General features: G+C 42.2%; 1 protein-coding gene across 3 annotated transcripts in view; it reads left to right on the forward strand.

Moving 5' to 3' along the window:
• Window positions 1–22,258, forward strand: part of ccdc186 (coiled-coil domain-containing protein 186) — a 126,669-nt gene that overhangs the window by 39,525 nt on the left and 64,886 nt on the right. For all 3 annotated transcript variants that reach the window (XM_087998868.1, XM_043712787.2, XM_043712789.2), the window contains exons 3-4: window positions 16,200–16,326; window positions 19,296–19,424. In XM_087998868.1, coding sequence (XP_087854994.1) covers window positions 16,200–16,326; window positions 19,296–19,424 — 256 coding nt within the window. The remainder of the gene's footprint in view (window positions 1–16,199; window positions 16,327–19,295; window positions 19,425–22,258) is intronic.

Raw genomic sequence — 22,258 nt, forward strand, 5'->3', positions numbered from 1 at the left:
CATTCAGTGTCTCCCCAATCTCTTCCGCCTCCACACGCAACTTCCCCCTACTATCCTTGACTGGACCTATTCCTACCCTAGTCATTCTTTTATTCCTAACATACCTATAGAAAGCCTTAGGGTTTTCCCTAATCCTATCTACTAAGGACCTTTCATGTCCCCTCCTTGCTGCTTTTAGCTCTCTCTTCAGGTCCTTCCTGGCTACCCTATAACTCTCAATCGCCCCAATTGAACCTTCACGTCTCATCTTGAGATAGGCCGCCCTCTTCCATTTAACAAGGGATTCCAATTCCTTATTAAACCACGGCTCCCTCGCACGACCCTTTCCTACCTGCCTGACCGGTACATAATTATCAAGGACACTCAATAGTTGCCCCTTGAACAAGTTCCACATATCATTTACACTCTTGCCTTGGAGTCTACTTTTCCAAGCCACACATCCTAAGTCATGCCTCACCGCATCATAATTTCCCTTACCCCAGCTATAATTCTTGCCCTGTAGTACACACTTATCCCTCTCCATCACGAGAGTAAAAATCACCGAATTATGGTCACTATCCCCAAAGTGCTCACCTACCTCTAATTCTAACACCTGGCCTGGTTCGTTACCCAGAACCAAATCCAGTATGGCCTCACCTCTTATTGGCCTGTCTACATATTGTGTCAGGAAACTCTCCTGCACACATTGAACAAACACTGACCCATCTAACGAACTTGAGCTATAGCTTTCCCAATCAATATCAGGAAAGTTAAAGTCCCCCATAACAACCACCCTATTACTGTCACTCATCTCCTGAATCACCTTCCCAATCCTTTCTTCAATGATTCTAGGACTATTAGGAGGCCTGTAAAAGACTCCTAACAGGGTGACCTCGCCTTTCCTATTCCTAACCTCAGCCCAAACTACCTCAGATGGCAAGTCCTCATCCATCGTCCTTTCCACCGCTGTAATACTATCTTTGACAAGCAATGCCACACCTCCTCCTCTTTTACCCCCACCTCTAAACCTACTAAAACATTTAAATCCTGGAACCTGCAACAGCCAATCCTGTCCCTGTTCTAGCCATGTCTCCGTAATAGCCACAACATCGAAGTCCCAGGTACCAACCAACGCTGCAAGTTCACCTACCTTATTTCGTATACTTCTTGCATTGAAGTATACACACTTCAAGCCACTTCCCTGTTTACAGGCACCCTCCTTGGAAATTGATGCCATGTTCCTCACCTCCCTACACTCCAGGCCCTGCACCCTGAAGCTACAATCTGGGTTCCCATGCCCCTGCCGAGTTAGTTTAAATCCCCCCCAAGAGCACTAGCAAACCTCCCCCCAAGGATACTGGTTCCCCTCAGGTTCAGGTGTAGACCATCCTGTTTATAGAGGTCCCACCGTCCCCAGAAAGAACCCCAGTTATCCAAAAACTGGAACCCCTCCCTCCTGCACCATCCCTGAAGCCACGCATTTAATTGTTCTCTCTCCCTATTCCTCGAATCTCTATCACGTGGCACGGGTAACAAACCAGAGACAACAACTCTGTTTGTTCTAACTCCAAGCTTCCAACCTAGCTCCCTGAAAGCCTGTCTAACATCCTCAGCACTCCTCCTACCTATGTCGTTGGTGCCAATGTGGACCACGACTTCGGGTTGCTCCCCCTCCCCCTCCAGGACCCGGAAAACACGATCAGAGACATCACGTACCCTTGCACCTGGGAGGCAACATACCAAACGTGAGTCTCTCTCGTTCCCACAAAACCGCCTATCTGTGCCACGAACTATCGAGTCCCCAATTACTACTGCTCTGCTCTTCTTCACCCTTCCCTTCTGAGTAACGGGGACAGGCTCCGTGCCAGAGACCTGAGCCCCGTTACTTACCCCTGGTAAGTCATCCCCCCCACAAGTATCCAAAACGGTATACTTGTTCTTGAGGGGAATGGCCGCAGGAGGTCCCTGCACTGGCTGCTTCCTCCCAGTCCCCCTCACTGTAACCCATCTATCTGCCATCTTAGGAGTTACTACTTCCCTATAACTCTGATCTATGACCCCCTCTGCCTCCCGAATGATCCGAAGTTCATCCAACTCCAGCTCCAGTTCCCTAACACGGTCTTGGAGGAGCTGGAGATGGGTGCACTTCCTGCAAGTGTAATCGGCAGGGACGTCGATGGCATCCCTCACCTCATACATGTTGCAGGAGGAACATTGCACTGCCTTCACTGCCATCCCTCTAAAGCTAACTGTTTAAACAAAAACTGTGTCTAAATAATACAAGCAAAATTCAGCACTTACCTGCTTGCCACAACAGATGTTATTATTAGGTTAGAGGAGGAGGGCGGGTGGGAGGCACTACCCGTGTAGTGCCTCGGGTTCCTCTCCTTCACGCTTTTAAAGGGGGAAAAAACTAACCCAGCTAAGCTTACACTAACTGCTTCCGGGTCTCGGCTGCCCCTCTGCTTGCCGTCACTTCCTCTGCTGCTCCCGCTCTTTCTGTGAAGGAGAGAGAAAACAAAACACCGATGCCCGCTACAGGTAAGTAATTTTGAAAAAAACTCTTACCTTAGCTGTAGTCTCCCGGGTTCACCTCAACTCGGGGCATAATTTTCAAGTGATTGGTGGAAGGTTTAGGGAGATTTCAGAAGTAGGTTTTTTATACTGAGTGGTGTTTGCATGGAATACACTGCCAGCAGTGGTATTAGGGACATTTTAAGTGACTCTTGGATAGGCATATGATAGTGCAATAAAGGTTATGTAGGTTAGTCTGATCTTAGAGGATAAAAGGCCAGTACAACATCCAAAGCTGAAGGGAGTGTTCTGTATTGTACTGCTCTATGCTCGATCACCTGGGACAAGGGTGGTTGGCACGTGGGAACACACGACCTGCAAGTTCACCTTCAAGCAACTCACCATCCTGACTTAGAGTCATAATTATCACTCTTTCATTGTCAGGAAATTGGAGGTGACGTCTTGACAATAATGTGGGTGCACCTACACCAGGCAGGCAGAGGATTCAACATCATGTTTTGAGGGTAATTAATGCTAGTCTCGCCAATGATGCCCCATCCCATGAACTGATCAATAAAGGTGGTAATTTGCATTTCTGTTTTGAAAATCTTAGAGGAAATATATTAACAAATAAATTGGACTTTATTATAATTGGAAAAAGTTTGGAGTCACATTTATTACATTTAAGTTTTATGTTTTGGGAGGGATGGGCAAAGTCAACAAGAAAATTAGATACTTTGAGTATAAGTTGACATTCCAGGTTTTGGAGTGTAGTCGCTGTAATTTTGATGGTGTCACCTTTAGGGCATGATATTAAACAGAGCCCCTGTCTGTTCACTCGCAATGTAACAGAACCCTTGACACTTCTTTGAAGAACAGGCAAGTTAATCATTATGTCTTGTCCAATATTTATCCTTCAATTAACTTCACTCCCCAAACACATTCAGTCATATGACATTATTGTTGTGAGAGTTTCCTGTGTTCTAAATGGTGACCATGATTCCTAGGTTATTAGTAACTTCACTCCAAAAGTACTTCCAGGACTGGGAGTTTGAACTATAGGAAGAGGCTGAATTAACTGGAGGCTGAGGGAGGACCTTATTAATGTTTGTAAAAAATCGTGAGAAGCATGAATCGGGTGAATTGCCAAGCTCTCTTTCTGACAGCGGGAAAATCCAACACTAGATGGCATAGATTGAAGGTGAGTGGGAAACGATTTAAAAAGGATCTGAAGACTAACTTTTTCATGCAGAGAGCATTGAGATTATGGAATGAGCTGCTAGAGGAAGTGGTGGTGGCTGGTACTACGACAACATTCAAAAGGCATCTGGATGGGTATATGAAAAGGGAAAATTTAGCAGGATATGGGCCAAACACTGGCAAATGGAACTAGATTAATTTTGGATATCTGGTTAGCATGGGTGAGTTGGACTGAAGAGACTGTTTCCATGCTCTCTCTGACTCGACAAAGAGTTGTGCCTTCACTCTGAGGCTTTGTAAGTTTCAATGAGAACCATCATCACCCTCCTCAGCTCCACTGAATACAGACCCAGAATCCTCAACCAGTCCTTGCACGACAAGCCCTTCATATCTGGGATCATTCTTGTGAACCCCTCTGGACCCCCTTCAAGTCCAGGACATCCTTCCTTAGATGCGGAACCCAAAACTGCTCCCAGTATTCCAAATGTGGTCTGACCTGTTCCTCCCACTTGGCTGAGGACATGCAAGTCCTGAGCCTCCTCATCGTTACTCCCTTACCACCTGATAGAGGAAGAATGCCTTACCTTCCGCCTCAGGACTTTTCAACCCCTTGGTATCAATGTGGACTTTACCAGTTTCCTCATTTCCCCTCCCTCCACCTTTCCCCAGTTCCAGCCTTCCAGCTCAGCACCATCCTCAAGACCTGCCCATCTTCCTTCCCACCTATCCGCTCCACCCTCCTCTCTGACCGATCACCTTTACCCCCATCTCCATCCACCTATTGCACACTCAGTTACCTTTGCCCCTCACATTTATATCTCCTCCCCCAAAGCTCCCAGTCTCATTCTTGAAGAAAGGCTTTTGCCTGAAACATCAGCTTTTCTGCTACTTGGGTGCTGCCTGACCTGCTGTGCTTTGCCAGCACCACTCTAATCTTGACTCTAATCTCCAGCATCTGCAGTACCCACTTCCGCCCAGTGCTTTACGCAATATCTCTGCTCTTTCATTTTATTTCTCTGGAGATGGATGCTAACATTGCATTTGCTTTCCTACCTGCCAACTGAAGCCGCATGTTAAGTCCTGAACTCAGACTCCAAAGTACCTTTGTGCTTCATATTTATGAAGCCTTTTCCCCATTTAGAAAATAGTCTACCTCTCTGTTCTTAATCTCACACTTTTCCCACATTGTATTCTGTCTGCCACTTCTTTGCCCACTCTCCTTATCTGTGCATGGCCTTCTGCAGCCTTCCGGCTTTCTCTATACTACCGACCCTCCACCTATCTGCAAACTTAGCAAAAATGCCCTCCGTTTCTTGGTTCAGATTGTTAATGTATAATGTAAATACTTGTGATGTCAACAACATCTGTCAGTTCTCTACCCATGCCAACATCTTGCCAACATCTAAAACCATGGGCTTTTCCCTTACTTAGTTTGTCAAAGGCTGCCTTCTGGAAATACAAATAGATCATGTCCACTGAATCTACTTTGGCTAACTTACTCATTACCTCCTTAAATCTGTTAGAATTCTTTATCAGGCATGGCCTCACCTTGACAAAGTCATGTTGACTCAGTCCCATTTTACCATGTACTTCCAAGCACTCCACAATCTCATTTCTTTCTTTTGTTCCATAGATATTTTTATTGAAAAGAAGACTTTGTTTTTCTAAAATTGCAAAACCAATACAAAATAGTATGACAACTTGCTAATATAATAGAAAACAAACTACTATCTACTCTACAGGCTACAGTAATGCAAAAAACCCCAATAAAACTACAGTCCAATAAATAACCAAGGAGAAAGAAGAAAAAATAAATCGATGAAATAAAATTAAAACCAAGTTATAACAATCTCATCACAACTCCCCACCACTGGGAGCAAGACTAAATAGACCTGTATTTGTTTGAGATTCTTCCTCCCAGGGGTCCCTAAACTGACAGACACAGTCCTCATGGCCCTAAATAATATATAGCCGATATATCTACATCAATATAATTCAAAAAGGGCCGCCATGTTCTGTAAAACAATTCCGCTCTCTGGTGCACCATATCCGTAAGGAAGTCCAGGAGTATGTGTTCCATGACTATGCTAAATTGAGTGTCCTGGGGGATTCTCCTACACCCAGCTCATAGAGTCAGAGAGATGTACGGCATGGAAACAGACCCTTAGGTCCAACGCGTCCACGCCGACCAGATATCCCAACCCAATCTAGTCCCACCTGCCAGCACCTGACCCATATCCTTCCAAACCCTTCCTATTCATATACCCATCCAAATGCCTCTTAAATGTTGCAATTGTACCAGCCTCCACCACATCCTCTGGCAGCTCATTCCATGCACGTACCACCCAGTGTGTGAAAACGCTGCCACGTCGGTCTCTTTTATATCTTCCCCTCTCACCCTAAACCAATGCCCTCTAGTTCTGGACTGCCCGATCCCAGGGAAAAGACTTTGCCTATTTACCCTATCCATGCCCCTCATAATTTTGTAAACCTCTATAAGGTCACCCCTCAGCCTCCGACGCTCCAGGGAAAACAGCCCCAGCCTGTTCAGCCTCTCCCTATAGCTCAAATCCTCCAACCCTGGCAACATCCTTGTAAATCTTTTCTGAACCCTTTCAAGTTTCACAACATCTTTCCGATAGGAAGGAGACCAGAATTGCATGCAATATTCCAACAGTGGCCTAACCAATGCCCTGTACAGCCGCAACATGACCTCCCAACTCCTATACTCCATACTCTGACCAATAAACGAAAGCATACCAATCGCCACCTTTACTATCCTCCCTAACTGTGACTCCACTTTCAAGGAGCTATGAACCTGCACTCCAAGGTCTCTTTGTTCAGCAACACTCTCCAGGACCTTACCATTAAGTGTATCAGATTTGTTTTCCCAAAATGCAGCAACTCGCATTTATCTGAATTAAACTCCATCTGCCACTTCTCAGCCCATTGGCCCATCTGGTCCAGATCCTGTTGTAATCTGAGGTAACCCTCTTTGCTGTCCATTACACCTCCAATTTTGGTGTTACCTGCAAACTTACTGTACCTCTTATGCTCGCATCCAAATCTTTCATGTAAATGACAAAAAGTAGAGGACCCAACACCGATCCTTGTGGCACTCCACTGGTCACAGACCTCCAGTCTGAAAATTACCTCTCCACCACCACCCACTGTCTTCTACCTTTGAGCCAGTTCTGTATCCAAATGGCTAGTTCTCCCTGAATTCCGTGTGATCTAACCTTGCTAATCAGTCTCCCGTGGGGAACCTTGTTGAATGCCTTACTGAGGTCCATACAGATCCCATCGACCGCTCTGCCCTCATCAATCCTCTTTGTTACTTCCACAAAAAAACTCAATCAAGTTTGTGAGACATTTCCCACACACAAAATCATGTTGACTATCCCTCATCAGTCCTTGCCTTTCCAAATACTTGTACATCCTGTCCCTCAGGATTCCTTCCAACAGCTTGCCCATCATTAACCACCAATGTAGTCTTTTTGTTTTGTATGAAGTCCCTAACCTGGAAGTAATGAAAGAGATCCTCCCTCGGTAGCCTAAACGTCTGACTCAGCTGTTCGAAGGACATCATGACGTCCCCGTCAAATAGATGTCCTAAACAGGAGATTCCTCTGGGCTCCCAGAGCTTAAAGCCAGAGTCCATTGAACCTGGCTGGAATCCTGACATTGCCACTATGGGGATAAAAGGGGAAGTTTTTCGTAAATTGCCCTTGCCCTGCCGTAAAACTCTCTTTGCTTTAACTGTGTTTAGGACGATTGGGTTTTTTGCAGTGATCCATAACAGTTCTCATCTTGTCCATAAACAACAAATTAATGAGGGTGCATTTTGTCTGGGAGGCCTCAATGTCTAGCCAAATTGATCGCGGATCATGACAGACCCATTCAGCCACATAGGATAACAAAGAACTCGGTTAGTACTTCCGAAAGTCTGGAAAATTTAGACTCCCACCCCCCCCCCCCCCACTCCAGTGGAAGCTGCAATTTATCCAGCTTAATAAGAGGCTGCCTGTGATGCCAAATAAAAGGTCCACGCCAGCTCTAAAGACTGCGCAGTGTTTGCCTTGGTAGCATCAAAGGGAGCATTCTCATGGGGTATAATAAACGAGGAAGAATATTCATCTTAGCCAGAGCTATCCTGCTCAAGATATCGGAAGATCTTCCCAAAGCCGAAGGTCCTGCCTGATTTTTCTCTCGTAGCTGCTCATAATTGGCTTTATATAATTGATCAAAAACGGGGTAATAAAAATGCCTAAGTACAGAAAACCTCCCTGTGAGCACCGGAAAGGGAAACAGGTTCCATCCCCAAACTTGGATATACAAGTAAGAACCCCCACAGACATGGCCTCTGATATCATGAAATTAACTTTATAACCTGAAAACAAACCAAATAGATTAATCACTTGTGTTAAGCGGGGCACAGATGTCATTGGATCGGTTAAAAAGAGAAGGACGTCATCCTCATAGGGAGTAATTTTATGCCTGCTTGACCTTGCCTTCCGGTCTATATTCCAATCTATCCAAATGGCTGCCGCCAATGACTTGATCACTAATGTAAATACTAGCGGCGAGAGAGGGTACCCTTGACGGCAGCCCCTACCGACACTAAAACTGTTTGACCCTATGCCAATAGTGAGTACCACTGCCTTTAGTTCACTATACAGCATTACCGCCCATTCAGTAAAAACTCTCCAAGACCAAACTGTTCCAAGGCATAAGAGGTATGGCCGGCCACTCCATCCGATCAAATGGTTTTTCTGCATGCAATGAGATGACCAAACCTGGTATTGCTCTTTGCTGACATATTTGGACAATATTTACTACTCTATCAATAATATTAGAAGACCTATGACCCTTAATAAAACCCGTCTGGTCCTCCTTTACAATAAAAGGCAATGCCCTCTCCAGCCTTAATGCTAGCCTTTTCGACAGGATTTTAAAGTCCATGTTCAGTAATGATATGGGCCTATACGAAGTGCAATCTTCTAGGACTTTTCCTTAAGGATAACAGAAATATTTGCTTCTCTCGAAGATGGGAGGCAGCCCTGACTGAATGAGTAATTGTACATATCCAAGAGTGGCCTGGCCAGCTTGTCTCTGAACTCTTTATAAAACTCCATTTGAAATCCATCTGGTCCAGGCGCTTTGCCATTCTGGAGCAGCCTCACTGCCTCCTGTACTTCCTGAATTGTCAGGGGGACATTCAAAAAGGACGCCTGCTCTGAGGTTACACCCGAAAGGTCCAAGGCCTTAAATGATTTCATCTTCTTCATTCAATCCTCATAGCCCTCCAACTGATAGAGCTCAAAATAAAACTTTCTAAATGCTGTGTCAATCTTTTTGACAATGCAAGTAAGAGGACAAGCACCTCTCTGTGATGGATGTAATAGATTGGGGGCATTCTTCTTTCTGGCCAAGTATGCGAGATATCTACCTAGTTTATCACTCAAATAATCTCTGTTTCACAAAAGAGAGTCCCCCATTTGCTGTTTGGGTAAGTGCAGCATTCAAAGTAGCCCTAAGGGCTGTAATCCTCTGTAATTTAGTTAGATTATCAAAATATGCTAACTCAGCCACCTTTAGGCAAACCTCGAGCAAACGTTGCTATTCTCCCCTCTGTCGTTTCTGGGTCGCAAAGTAAGAAATAATTAAACCCTGTGCGTAGGCCTTGGCAGTGTCCCACAGCACCAATGGCCATACCTGAATTGATATCCCAAAAAATGTTAAGCTCCCACAAAAAATACTCTAAACTTGCTATCTTTCGGGAGGAAAGGGTCCATGTGCCAGTGCCAGGAACCAGCCCCACCACCTCTGGCCTTGACCTCCATATACATGCATAATCATGTATACTCCTACATTCCCTATTCTGAAGGACAGAACCGAGTTCAAAAAGGCCAATGGGACAAAAAAAATGTCAATTCTAGTATAGCACTTATGTGGATTAGGAAAAAAGGTAAAATCCCTACCTTCGGGGTGAAGATATTTCCATACATCCTCCAACCCCCAACTCCATGTTCAAGTCCACCAACTGCCCGGATTATGGAGATATACCTGCAAGATCCCTAGGCATCCTGTCCACCTCGGAGTCAATTAAAGTCTTCCCCTATAATTGTATGACACGCGCCCCAAGGACCATCAATCTTGATAGCGCATCCATTACAAATTTAAAGGGATGTGCCGGGTGGCAATATACATTCAGAATCTCATATTCCTCTCCATGTATTAAAGTTTTTAAGTATTATGAATCGCCCAGACTCCTCCTTAATTTGGCCTAGCATTTGAAATGGGAGGTTGTTCTGGATGAGAATAGCCACTCCTCTGTTTCTCAAGTTAAAAATGAGAAAAATGCCTGGCCAAATCCTACCTGTTGCAACTCCAAATGCTCCTTATCGGTGAAGTGTGTTTCTTGTAACAAGGCGACATCGATCTTCACTTTTCGAAGACTTGACAGTATCTTTTTTCTCTTAATGGGTGAATGACTCACCTTAACATTCCAGGTGCACCATTTAAACGAATGGCTAGCCATGGTCATCCAAAACAGCGTGCTGAGTGAAAACCATGAACAATACGTATAAATTTAAAAGTGCAACTACTAAATCAAAACTTCTAACAACTACTTCTACAACATAACAGCATGAAACATAGCTGAAAGGAGACTTTCCCCCTTGTCCACAAGGGGCGCTCATATCATCCATTAATCCCACCATGATTCCTTTTCGCTGAAGCCATGCCCCCGCCCCAGACAACACAAAGTAAGGAAAAAATATCAATATCTTATGACAAGACAGTTAAAAGTGGGCACCCAACTCATCCCCTCTATACTGTAATCTTAGGCACTCCTGGTAGAACAAGAAAAAAACTCTCCCCGCTTCTATCTCCACCCCCCTCCCCCAATCCAAACAAAGGATGACAGGCAGGGAAGAGTGGAGAGAGGGAACCAAAATAAAGGCCTGACATATATTACAAGGAAGACCAAGATTGCCCCCTGACAACTAAGTAAGCCAGGCAAATTACAGATAGTAGAATAATTGTCCATATAATTCAGGCTAGTCAGTCTATTTTAGAGCATCCGAGAAATCCTTTGTCTTTTCCGGTGAATCAAAGTTGAACACTGACCCTCTGTGGCTGAAATGCAGCACCGGCAAATATGTAACCGAGTACTGGATATTCAGGTCTGTCAGCCATTTTTAAATCTCATCAAAGGCCATCCTCTTGCGAATGATGACCGGGGAAAAGTCCTGAAAAAGCATGATTCGTGGTCCTTTATGTACCATAGCCTGGGGATCCTTCCCCAGTGGTCTCGAGGCTTCCAGCATCATTTGTTTGTCTCTATAATGCTGGAGTCGCACTAGGACTGGGTGGGGGCTCTGGTCCAATCCGTGCCTGTGCACTACGACCCGGTGGGCCCGCTCGATCCACACCTGGTCTACCCTCGATCTCCAGCCTTAGAAACTGTGGGAGCCATTGCTCCAAAAAGCTGACAAGCTGACCTTCTTCCTCCCGTTCAGGAAGCCCCAGCAACCAGATGTTCTTCTGATGACCTCTATTTTTGAGGTCATCGACTTGCTCTTCCCAGGCCTGCACTCGGTGTTCCAGGGCCTGAAGTTCCATCTGATGCTTCCACAGTCTCTTCAGCTATTTCCTTCAGGACTCTGGAGTGTAATCCATCTGGTCTGAGTGATTTATCCATCGTCAGACCTTTCAGCTTCCCCAGCCCTTCACCTTTGTTATGATCACTACAGTCACCTCTGTCCTCTGACACTTGAAGTTCTGGTATGCTGCTGGTGTCTTCCACCATGAAGACTGACGTAAAGTACCTGTTCACTTTCTCTGCCATTTCTTTGTTCCCCATTACTACTTCACCAGCCTCATTTTCCTGTGATCTAATGTCCACTCTTGCCTCTCTTTTTTTAATGAGTCTTTTTAAAAAAAAACTTGAATTACAAAACTTTTTTGTATTACTGGCTAGCTTACAGTCATTTCATCTTCTCTCCATCCATTTCTTTTTTAGTAATCTTCTGCTAATTTTTAATGCCTCCCCAATCCTCTGGTTTCTCATGACCTTCACCACATTGTTTGCTGTTCCTTTTTGTTTTCATGTTGTCCCTGACTTCCCTTATCAGCCATGGTTGTCTTTTCCTCCTCTTAGTTTGCTGCTGCTTCCTTGCGATGGATTTCTGTTTTGTCTCCCTAATTACCCCGAGAATCTACTGTCATTGCTGCTATACTTCCCTTTCAATCAACTCTGGCCACCTCCTCCCTCTTGTCTTTTGTAATTACCTTTACTCACTTGTTATACTTTTACATTTCATACCAGCTTCTCCCCCTCAAACGGCAGAGTGAATTCTATCATATTATGGTCACTGCCCCTCGGGGTTCCTTCATCTTAAGCTCCCCAATTAAGTCTGCCTCATTCCCAATTATCTCATTACACCTTACCAAATCCAGAATTTCCTATTCCATAATAGGTTTTACCTCTCGCTGCTCCAAAAAAAGCCATCGTGTGGACGTTCCACCAATTTTTTTTTTGGGATCTGCTACCAACCTGATTTTCCCACTGCACCTGTATGTTTACGTCCCCCATGATTATTGTAATAGTGCCTTTCTTACAAGCTGTTTTACATCTCCCTGATTTTTTGCTCCACATCCTGACTACGCTAGGGGGCCTAATACCTACTCTCATCAGGGTGTTCTTTTTTTTCCCTTTGTGAGTCCTCAGCTCGACCCACACAGATTTCGCACCATCAGAATCCATGTTGCTTTTTGCTATCGATTTTGATTTAATTTCTAACCAACAAGGCACTCCCTCCCCCTCTGCCCATTTGCCTGCCCTTTCGATATGACGTGTATCTAGTTCCCAGACATCTATCTGTAATGCCCAAAACATTAGACTTGCGCATTTCAATTTGTGCTACAAACACATTTACATTGTTTTTATGTTGTACGCGTTTAAATACAACTCCCAGGTGTTGACCAACCCTTCTCATAATTGTCCCTTATCTGCTGTGCCTGAAGTTGAAGTCCTGACCCTTTCCTTCCTCGTTCTGGAAATTTGTTCTGTGCTTCTTGATTATAAATGCTGTTCTTAACTTTTTGTACATCCATACTTTCCACTTGAGAGGAAGTGTGAACTTTTTTCTTCCAAACTATTGCATTAAGATTTTTAAAATATAAAAATGTTTGTGAATACTCAAGTATCCTGAAAGATATGATTTGCCTATATTGGGAGAGGTAAGGACTGATTAGGGATAGTCAGCATGGGTTTTGTGCGAGGAAAATAGTGTCTGTCAAACTTGATTGAGTTTTTCGAGAAAGTCACCAAAAGAACTAATGAGAGCAGAGCGGTACGCATTGTTTACATGGACTTTTGTGAAGCTTTTGACAGGGTTCTGTATTGTAGACTACTTCGTAAAGTTAGATCATATGGGCTTCAGGGGGAACTTGCCAGTTGGATACAAAACTAGCTTGATGGTAGGAGAGAGTGAGACCTGTAATTATTTGGGTAGGGGACCTGTGACTGGGGTGTCTCACAAGAATCAGTATTGTGACTACTTTTGTTTGTCACTTTTTTATATAAACAATTTGGATGAGAATATAGAAGGCATGTTAGGTGGTCCTTCTTGAGATTCTTACACATTTGATGCAACTGCAACATACCAACTTCTGTGAACGACCAAATTTCCATTAAGCACAGTACAGTACAAACGTGCTGGAGGATCTTTTAACACACCTCGCAGGGCTTGCGGAGTCGTGTCAAAGCTCTCCCTGAACAAAGGAAACAGTCCTTCCTTGATAGAATATCTTTACATCACAGTCAATAATGACCACAAGACAACCTCCAGCCACTCCCTCACAGTCCCATGCCACTCGAGACACAATGCAGTGACCTAATCATCTCCAGAAACAATTTAATGTAAATCATCCCTTAATGGTCAAATCTGTTGCAAATCGTTTTTTTTAATTACAGAGAGCAGTCAACTGTAATGTTATTGATTTCTGAATAGGATGATGCAAAGATCAAGTATCTCTGAATAATAGGAGATGGCCAGGTAAGTGGCTATGAATGGCAAGGGATGGGAATGTAAATTCCTTACCATCTACCTGTAAGTCAGAGGCATCCCACCCTAGCCTCAGGCCATTCAATTTCCTGCAGGTTAGCAGAGCAAATTAGCCTTTTAATATAAAAGGTATGGTTAGTAAATTTGCACATGATACCAGAATTGGTGATATTGGGAACAGTGATGAAGGTTATCTAAGATTATGAAGAGATCTCTCTCAATCGGGTCAATGGACTGAGGAATGGCAGATGGGTAGATATGAGGTTTTGAATTGTGGTAAAATAAACAAAGGTACGACTTCTATAATTAATGGTAGGACCATGGGAAGTGCTGCAGAACAGAGACACCTTGGGCTTCAGATACATTGTTCTTTGAAATTTGCATCACATGTACACAGGGTGATTAAGATGTTTTGCACGCTTGCCTTCATTGCTCAGATCATTGAGTATAGGAACTGGGAGGTCATGTTGAGCATGTTGGTGAGGCCTCTTCTGGAGTACTGTGCAGTTCTGGTAGCCCAGCTATAGGGAGAATTTTATTAAATTTGGAGAGGATTCATAAAAGATTTACCAGGATGTTACTGGGAATGGCGGGTTTGAGTTATCAGGAGAGGCTGGGACCTTTTTCACTGGAGGGTAGAAGGTTGAGGGGTGACATTATTGAGGTTTATAAAATCATGAGCAGCATAGATAAGGTGAATAGCAAGGGTCTTTTCACTAGGGTGGGTGAGTTCAAAACTGGAGGGCATATTTTTAAAGTAAGAGGAGAAAGTTTTATAAAGGATATGAGGTGCAACTGTTTTTTACCTAGTGGTTTGGGTGTGGAATGAACTGTCGGAGGAAGTGGTGAATGCAGGTACAGTTAGATTATTTAAAAGACGTTGAATAAGTACATGAATAGGAAAGTCTTTGAAGGATATGGGCCAAATGCAAGCAAGTGGGTCCAGCCTAATTTGAGAACATAGTTGGCATGCACTAGTTGGACCAAGGTGTCTGTTTCTATGCTGTATGACTATTATTGTATATATGCTTCATGTAAAACATTTACTGCTTTTGTAATTTTGTAATACAGAGGAGCCTCGATTATCCGAACTAAATTGGCAGGCACTGTTTCGTTCGGATAATTGATTACTTGGTTAATTGATTCAATGCCTCTCCTTTAGGGCTTGGAGTTTTCTGAAGTTTCTTTTTTCCTCACTCTGCCTGCCTTGCTCCCTGTCTCAGTCTCAGGGTTTGTTTCTGAGTAGAGACACACTTGTGTGTAAGGGACCTGCAGCATTGCTGAAGCCTTTTGCTGCCCCCTCCCAACCCTGTCCAAACACACTTTTTTCCCTCCCCCAACCTATTTAAACCCCACACCGTCTGCTGTCCAAACCCACCCCTTATCCACGCCCCTGCCCCCAACCACATCCAAACCTGTTCATGCCACACCCGCACCTCCATCCACCCTCTGACCGTGTCCAAACCCACCCCCTGTCTGCCCCACTCCCCCCTCCAGGGCAGCCGGACTGGACACCAACAGTAAGACTACTGCTGCCTTTTGGAGAGGGGGGTGGTGAGTCTCAAAATAGTGCGCACACACACGCACCATTTTACTGCAACGTTTTGACAAGTTCCACCTTTATCTTGTACAGGACAATTTTGAAGAGATTATCTGGGGCAGGGGGATTTAGGGTACACGTCTGTGTAGGTCTCCAGAGAGAGAGAGATTGGTCAGTCATTTAGAGATGTCCAGCACTGTTGTCGGCACCATTTCAGTAAGCTGAGTTCACTTTTAATCATTGTAAACAAAAGACTCCATCAGTTTTGGAAACGCTTCTTTGATATCATGTTTCTATCGAGACCTTGAGATTATCTTTGGATAATCCAAAATTCGGATAATCGAAGTTCCTCTGTAGATAGAAAAGTCACAAGTTACAACAATCTGAATTGGAGGAAATGAGCATGAAATGATTAATTTAACCCTTACCTTGGAAATGCATTATGTATTTTTCCCTCCCTGAGCTAAGATTCTATAAAATGACTTTTTGTTAAAACTTTCACACCAACTGTCAAATATGTTGAAATATAGATAGCTTTGTCCAAAAGTTGTCTGCTCAAAAAATTAGGTTAAGATAAAATTTGATTAGAACTCTTACTTTGGATGCACATGTTCATTGATCAGAGTTGAATTTGGTTCTAATCACCACTTTTTATATTTAAAAACATATCCCATATCGCTTAAATCACCTTTTTTAATTGAAGATCCTAAGTTTGTCAGTTGTAATTAACATTGCACTAACTTTCTATGATTTAGTCAGGAATGCTCAGATGATTGTGTAAAACTATGAATAAACTTATTATCAACCAAATTATAGTGACTTTTTTCATGATGTTTCAAAGTTTCAGGATTCACATTTGCATATCTATTTTGCACCCCTTGTATGATGTACAGACTGATGGAAGAAAACAGAAAACATCAGGAAATGATTGTTGAGATATGTGCAGAGAAAGACAACTTGAAAGATGAATTGAAGAAACGGTCTGAAACAGAAAAGCAACACATCACTACCATAAAACAGGTAAGACATCACTCCAATTTGATGATGTTTACAAAGCACGAATCTGTAAAATCTGGGTATTGTTTCTTTTCTCGACTTCTCTTTTTTTAAAGAAAACTGTTGCAATTTAAAAGATTTCTAGTCAGCTTCTGATCCTATTCCTCAATTGATATGTAAGGAATAAAACAAACTTCATATCTTGTGCTTTTTTTTTAAACTTGAACTCCCATTTCTCTTTTGTCCTCTGGGAGTTAGCGGAAGAGAGTTCAGGCTTCCACTTCGCATTTCCGAAGTCAGCAAAGAACTTGCATTCCTTATATGCAGCAGGGATGTACTGGCCGCCTGAATGTGGACAGCCAAATGTTGATAATCAATTATTATTTAAAAAGCTGATCCTTTTAATCTGTTTCGGCAAAACCTGAAAATGGATCAGATCCCTTGCGGGACCTGAAATCAATCCTTTGCAAGGTTGAAATAATTTGATACCTTTTTTAATAAAACCCCAAAAAGTGAATAATTAGCAAGACAAGCAGTGGAGCCCTTTTAATATTTTTGCCAGATATTCCAAAGAATGATCGGACATTAATCCCATTACCTTCTTTTCTCCACATAAATGTTAATTCACTGGTATGGGTGTTGCTGGCTAGCCCAGAATTTAGTGTTTATTCCTAATTGTGCTGGAGAAGTCTTGGTGAACTGCCTTCTTGAACCACTGCAGTCCATGGGATGTAGGGACATCCACAGTGATGTTGACCCAGTCACAGTCATGTCATTTCAAGTCAGAATGTGTTTGGCTTGTAGAGGAACTTGGAAGGCTACCATAAATTCCAGCTCTTCCTCAGCAACAAAGATTTAATTATTTTTATCTTAAATATTCAGTGCTGTCTGTCTAAACTACCCTGATGGTAAACAACTCTACATGAGACATTTGCCTCAGCCTCACTTTTGAGCTTTTAGGAGGAGGTAGCAAGAGATGGACAAACATTAAAGAGTTGGGGGGGGAGTTCTAACAGTAAATGTTCATTGATTATAACTGCTGTCACCCTGGTCAGGCTGAGAGGAAATCTCAACCGTGTAAAGCAACATTATTGAAGTATTGTATGCTCCTAGGTATAAAATTGTGAACACTCCACATACGTAAAACTGCAGTTTCAATAACAGCAACCTATTGGAGCTGGGCACCTACAAAGTCTTGAATTCAGCTGATGTTTTGTACTTCAGTGCTTATTTTTCTTCCTTTTCTGATCTACCCCCACAGTGTGTATTCCACACTGAGGAGAGTATGACGCTCCCACCCTACCCCACCCCATTCCCAAATAGCTTGGGTACTTAATATGATACTGCAAGCAGCTGTAGGGAATTCCACTATCTTGGAGTTGGTTTTATATACAGTTGAATGTTATAAATCATTATAAGAAGCAATAAATGATATGGTGTCCCTTCGGTAGAACACATGTTTCGACATTATTGTTTCAATTTCATGTTGAGATTATGGATTTCATAACATTTGAATTAGGAAGGGAGTACGCCATTCAGTCCCTCAGGTCGGCTCCACCATTCATTTAGATCATGGTCAGAAGTTACAACACCAGGTTATAGTCCAACAGGTTTATTTGAAATCGTAAGCTTTTGGAATGCTGCCCCTTTGGCAGGTGAAGTCAGTCCTTGTGATGAAGAGGTAGTACTCCGAAAGTTTGTGATTTCAAATAGACCTGTTGGACTATATAACCTGGTATTATGTGACTTATGACCTTGTCCACCCCAGTCCACCACCAACACCTCCAATCAATTAGACGTGACTGATCTGATTGTAATCTCAAATCCACATTTCTACCTATCCCTTGCCTAATAAGAATTTATTTGCCTCTGGCTTAAAAATACTCAAGACTCTGGTTCTACTGACTTTTCAGGGAAAGATCCTAAGACTTAGGGCCCTACAAAATGGAAAAATTCACCCAGTTTCTGTGTTAAATGGGCAATGTCTGTTTTTAAACTTATGCACAGCTTTACTGCTTAGAATTGTGTGTTCCAAGATTTGCATCTATGTTGTAATTGGCAGTATCAGAATTACTAATTAACAACTTACTGTAGGGTGTTTCTGATCAGTGAGTGTCGTTCAGCTTTACTGGCTACAACTGAAGTCACTTATTTACAGTTGAAGGTCTGGGTTTATCTCTGAACAATATTGATGGATGATGAATAATGCAATATACAGGTTCACAGGTTTCAGATTTTGAAACATTGTAAAAGGGAGTCGGAGCAGACCATCAGCCCTTTGACCCCTAAGTATATGTTTTAATGTATACAATGAATCTCAATATGGCACAATCAATGCTAAATATTCTTCATAACTGATAGTGAAATAGATTAATTCCCCATGGACTCCATTAAATTAAGATCCTCTGGGTTTCCTTATTCACCATAATTAAGCTCCCAGGATTGCCTAAGATTTGATCAGGAAATGCAGGGCAACTCTGCACACGCTGCTGGGGGAGTGTTCTGCAGGCTGTGGATGAAACGTTCACTGCCTCCTTTAGTTGAAGTCTTTGTGGCTGAACCTGTTGTTGGGGTAAGCGACTTCTGTTTAGTCCTTCTTTGGAGAGAGTTGCTGCTCTGAAGAATTGATCCTGTGGAGCTGTATGCCTCATGTCTTTCTTCCTTCCTTGCACAGGGCTGTCTTTTCCAAAAACTTAGATATTCCCTGATGAAAATCTTGGATTAAAATTACAAACCTTCGCTACACAAATTAACATAGGTAGTTTCTAAAAGTGGACATAATGGGGAAAAATTAATGGGGAAGTAGATACTAGTGTGCAAAAGAAATATGTGAAATTTGTAAACCCAGAAGAGAATAAACAGCTATTTTGAAATTGAGACCTTTTTATTGGTTCCCATTTACTTGTCGTTCAAACTTAGTTTTATTTAGGTTATCAAACTATAAAACTCGAAAGGGGAAAATAACTAATTATGGATTCTCTTACTTGTTTCAGATGGAAATCCAAGTTGAAGATCTCATGAAGGAAATAAAAATGACAAAGGAGCGGTTGATCTCTCAGGATGCTGCTGCCAAAAATGCCATTCACCAGTTGCAACGAAATGTAACTTTTCGGATAGAACAAGTAGGAATCCTCTTCATCCTTGTCATAGAGTCATACGGCATGAAACAAATGCTTCGATCCAATCCCATCCATGCCAAACAGCTCTGTGCCCATTTCCCTCCAAACCTATCCTGTTCATGTACCAATCCAAATGCCTTTTAAACATTTGTAATTGTACCCGCATCCACAACTTTCTCAGGAAGTTCATTCACACATTAACCACCCTTTGTGTAAACGATTTGCCTCTTATGTCTTTTTTAAATCTCTCTCCTTTCACCTTTAAATATGTGCCCCTAGTCTTGAAATCCCCCATCTTAGGGAAATGACAACTACCATAAACTCAATCTATACCCTCACTTTATACACTTCTATCAGGTCACCTCTCAACCCCTCCTATGCTCCAGTGAAAGAAAGTCCCATTCTATCCAGCCTTTCTGAATAACTTGAACTTTCCATACCCAGCAACCTCCTGTTTCTTCTGCACCTTCTCCAGCTTCATAACATCCTTCCCACAACTGGATGACCAGAAGTGGACTCAGTCTTCCAGAAGAGGCCTCACCAATGTCTTGTACAACCTCAATATGACTTCTCAACTCTTATACTCAAAGGACTGAGCGATGAAGGCAAGCATGCTAAACGCCTTTTTAACCACCCTGTCTACGTTAATTGTATAAGCCCATTGATCCTTGTTTGTTTTGCCAAAATGCAATACCATGCATTTATCCAGATTGAACTCCATGTGCCATTTTTCAGCACATTGACCTATTTGGTCAACATCCCTTTGTAATTTTAGGATGCTTTCTTCACTGTTTACTATGCTGCCAATTTTGGTGTCGTTTGCAAACTTACAAACCATGCCTACTATATTCTCATTCAAATCATTTATATTAATGACAGACAAAGGAGGACCCAGAACCAATCTCTGTAGAACACTACTGGAGACAGGTTTCCAGTCTGAAAAGTAACCCTCCACCATCACTCTGTTTCCTGCTGTTAAGCCAATTATGTATCCAATGTAACCAACATCAGCATCAATCTTTTTGGTAACTTCATTGAAAAACTCAATCAAGTTTGAGACACTATTTTCCTTGCACAAAACCATGCTGACTATTCCTAATCAATTCTTGCCTCTGTAAATGTCCATAAGTCCTATCTTTTATTATCACCACCAATAGTTTACCCACAACCAAAGTCAGACTCTCAGGTCTATAGGTCCCGGGTTAAAACATAAGTGTAATTTAAAAAAAATATATATTTTTGTATAGAAATGATTTATTTATTTTGGTCTCCATCTTGTGAGCTCTTCCGACATTTTCCTGGGGATAGAATGAACTGAATATCTTCCAATCAAACAGGAGAAAACTGAGTTAATATGTTGGTCATTGAGTTTTACTCAAACTTATTTTCTGGATTCATCTGTTTAGTTTTGAACAAGATAAAATTTGATGCAAAAGATTCAATAGAACTAACTTGATTCTGCTTGTACTATTTTGTTTATCCCATCTTCTTTATCCATTTATTCTATATATACAATCTGAATTGACATGGTGTGGTTTTGTAGCTAAATTAGGAAAGGTTTGCATCTGTCAGAAAAATGTGCTGTCCTGAGTAGCAGCTTCTATAGGAGAGGAGGAATCTCTTCACTAATGAAAAGCCGTCTTTTAAAATCTCCTTCACAATAATATTTTATTGGTTATTTTAATATCAAACTGTTCAGATGTTACAAAACACCTCCAGTGGAAGTGAGACTTGAACTTGGGCCTTCTGGCTCAAATCTAGGGATGCTGCCACTGTGTCACAACAACTCTAAGCATGATTTTATTTTGTATGTCTAAACACCAGGACAAATGATACTGGTGGCATCGATTGTGTCACTTGCAATTTAAAAGCTAGTTTGATAAGATTTGAAGTTGGATTTTTAACTAATTATATAGGAGTGAGAGTATTTAATGCTGTGCCTCTCTTTTTTGTGTACTGCGGTTTATTACAACTTCAGCTCAAGCTGAAGTTGTAATAATGAAGTGCCAATCTGTGAACTGCAACTAGTAAGACCGGTATTAAATTGAGGAATGTCTGGCTGTCAGTTGTGATCTGCATTGTAAGGGAGAATCTAATTGCATGGTAATTTGCATAAATCAGTCTTACTGCTTTGGTAGGTGACAATGGAATGGATCACTTTCTAATATTTTTAAAATAACTGCAATAATCTGATAAATTTTCCTGGAACTTTTACTAGACTTCTGGTTACATTTTAATTCTGGCTTTACACCATACTAGTGTTATACCCTACAAGTGGCAAGACTTGGTGGCGTGAAAGGATTTTTTGGTGGATTTGTGTTAGCTGCACTGAACTGTAGTGGAAGATTTTTGGGGTTCACTTTAACTTGAGTCTTACAAATAAATTATAGACTGAACATGAGAGTAAATCTAAATTTTTAGTCTTAAGATTCATTCCAAGTGTATTTTCAGAAGTTATCAACTTTAAGTATTATTTATTTTGTACTGGTAGTAATAATGAAAGCAGCAGTTTTCTGTCAATTGACATTGGAACACCACCTCGCTACTCTGGTGGACACACTTTTCTTGTTCCCTTCTGTTAATTGAAGTTCTCCTATTTTCAATCCTCCTTTCTTGTGCACTAAACCACTCAGAATTACTGATTATTAACCATTGATGGCCACTACCCTGCGTTCTAATGGTGTAATGGTATTATCTATACCTTTTGAGTCAGGAGGCCCAGATTTAAATCCTGTCTGCTCCAGAGGTATGCAATAACATATCTGAACAGATTGATTAGAAAATATCCCCTAACCACTACTCTTATTTGTAATCAAAGGTGCCCTGAACTCTAATTG

This window comes from Chiloscyllium plagiosum, unplaced genomic scaffold (genome assembly GCF_037043375.1).
Source record: "Chiloscyllium plagiosum isolate Xiang-an unplaced genomic scaffold, Cpla_swu_hap1 HiC_scaffold_22, whole genome shotgun sequence".
Classification (NCBI taxonomy): Eukaryota; Metazoa; Chordata; class Chondrichthyes; order Orectolobiformes; family Hemiscylliidae; genus Chiloscyllium; species Chiloscyllium plagiosum.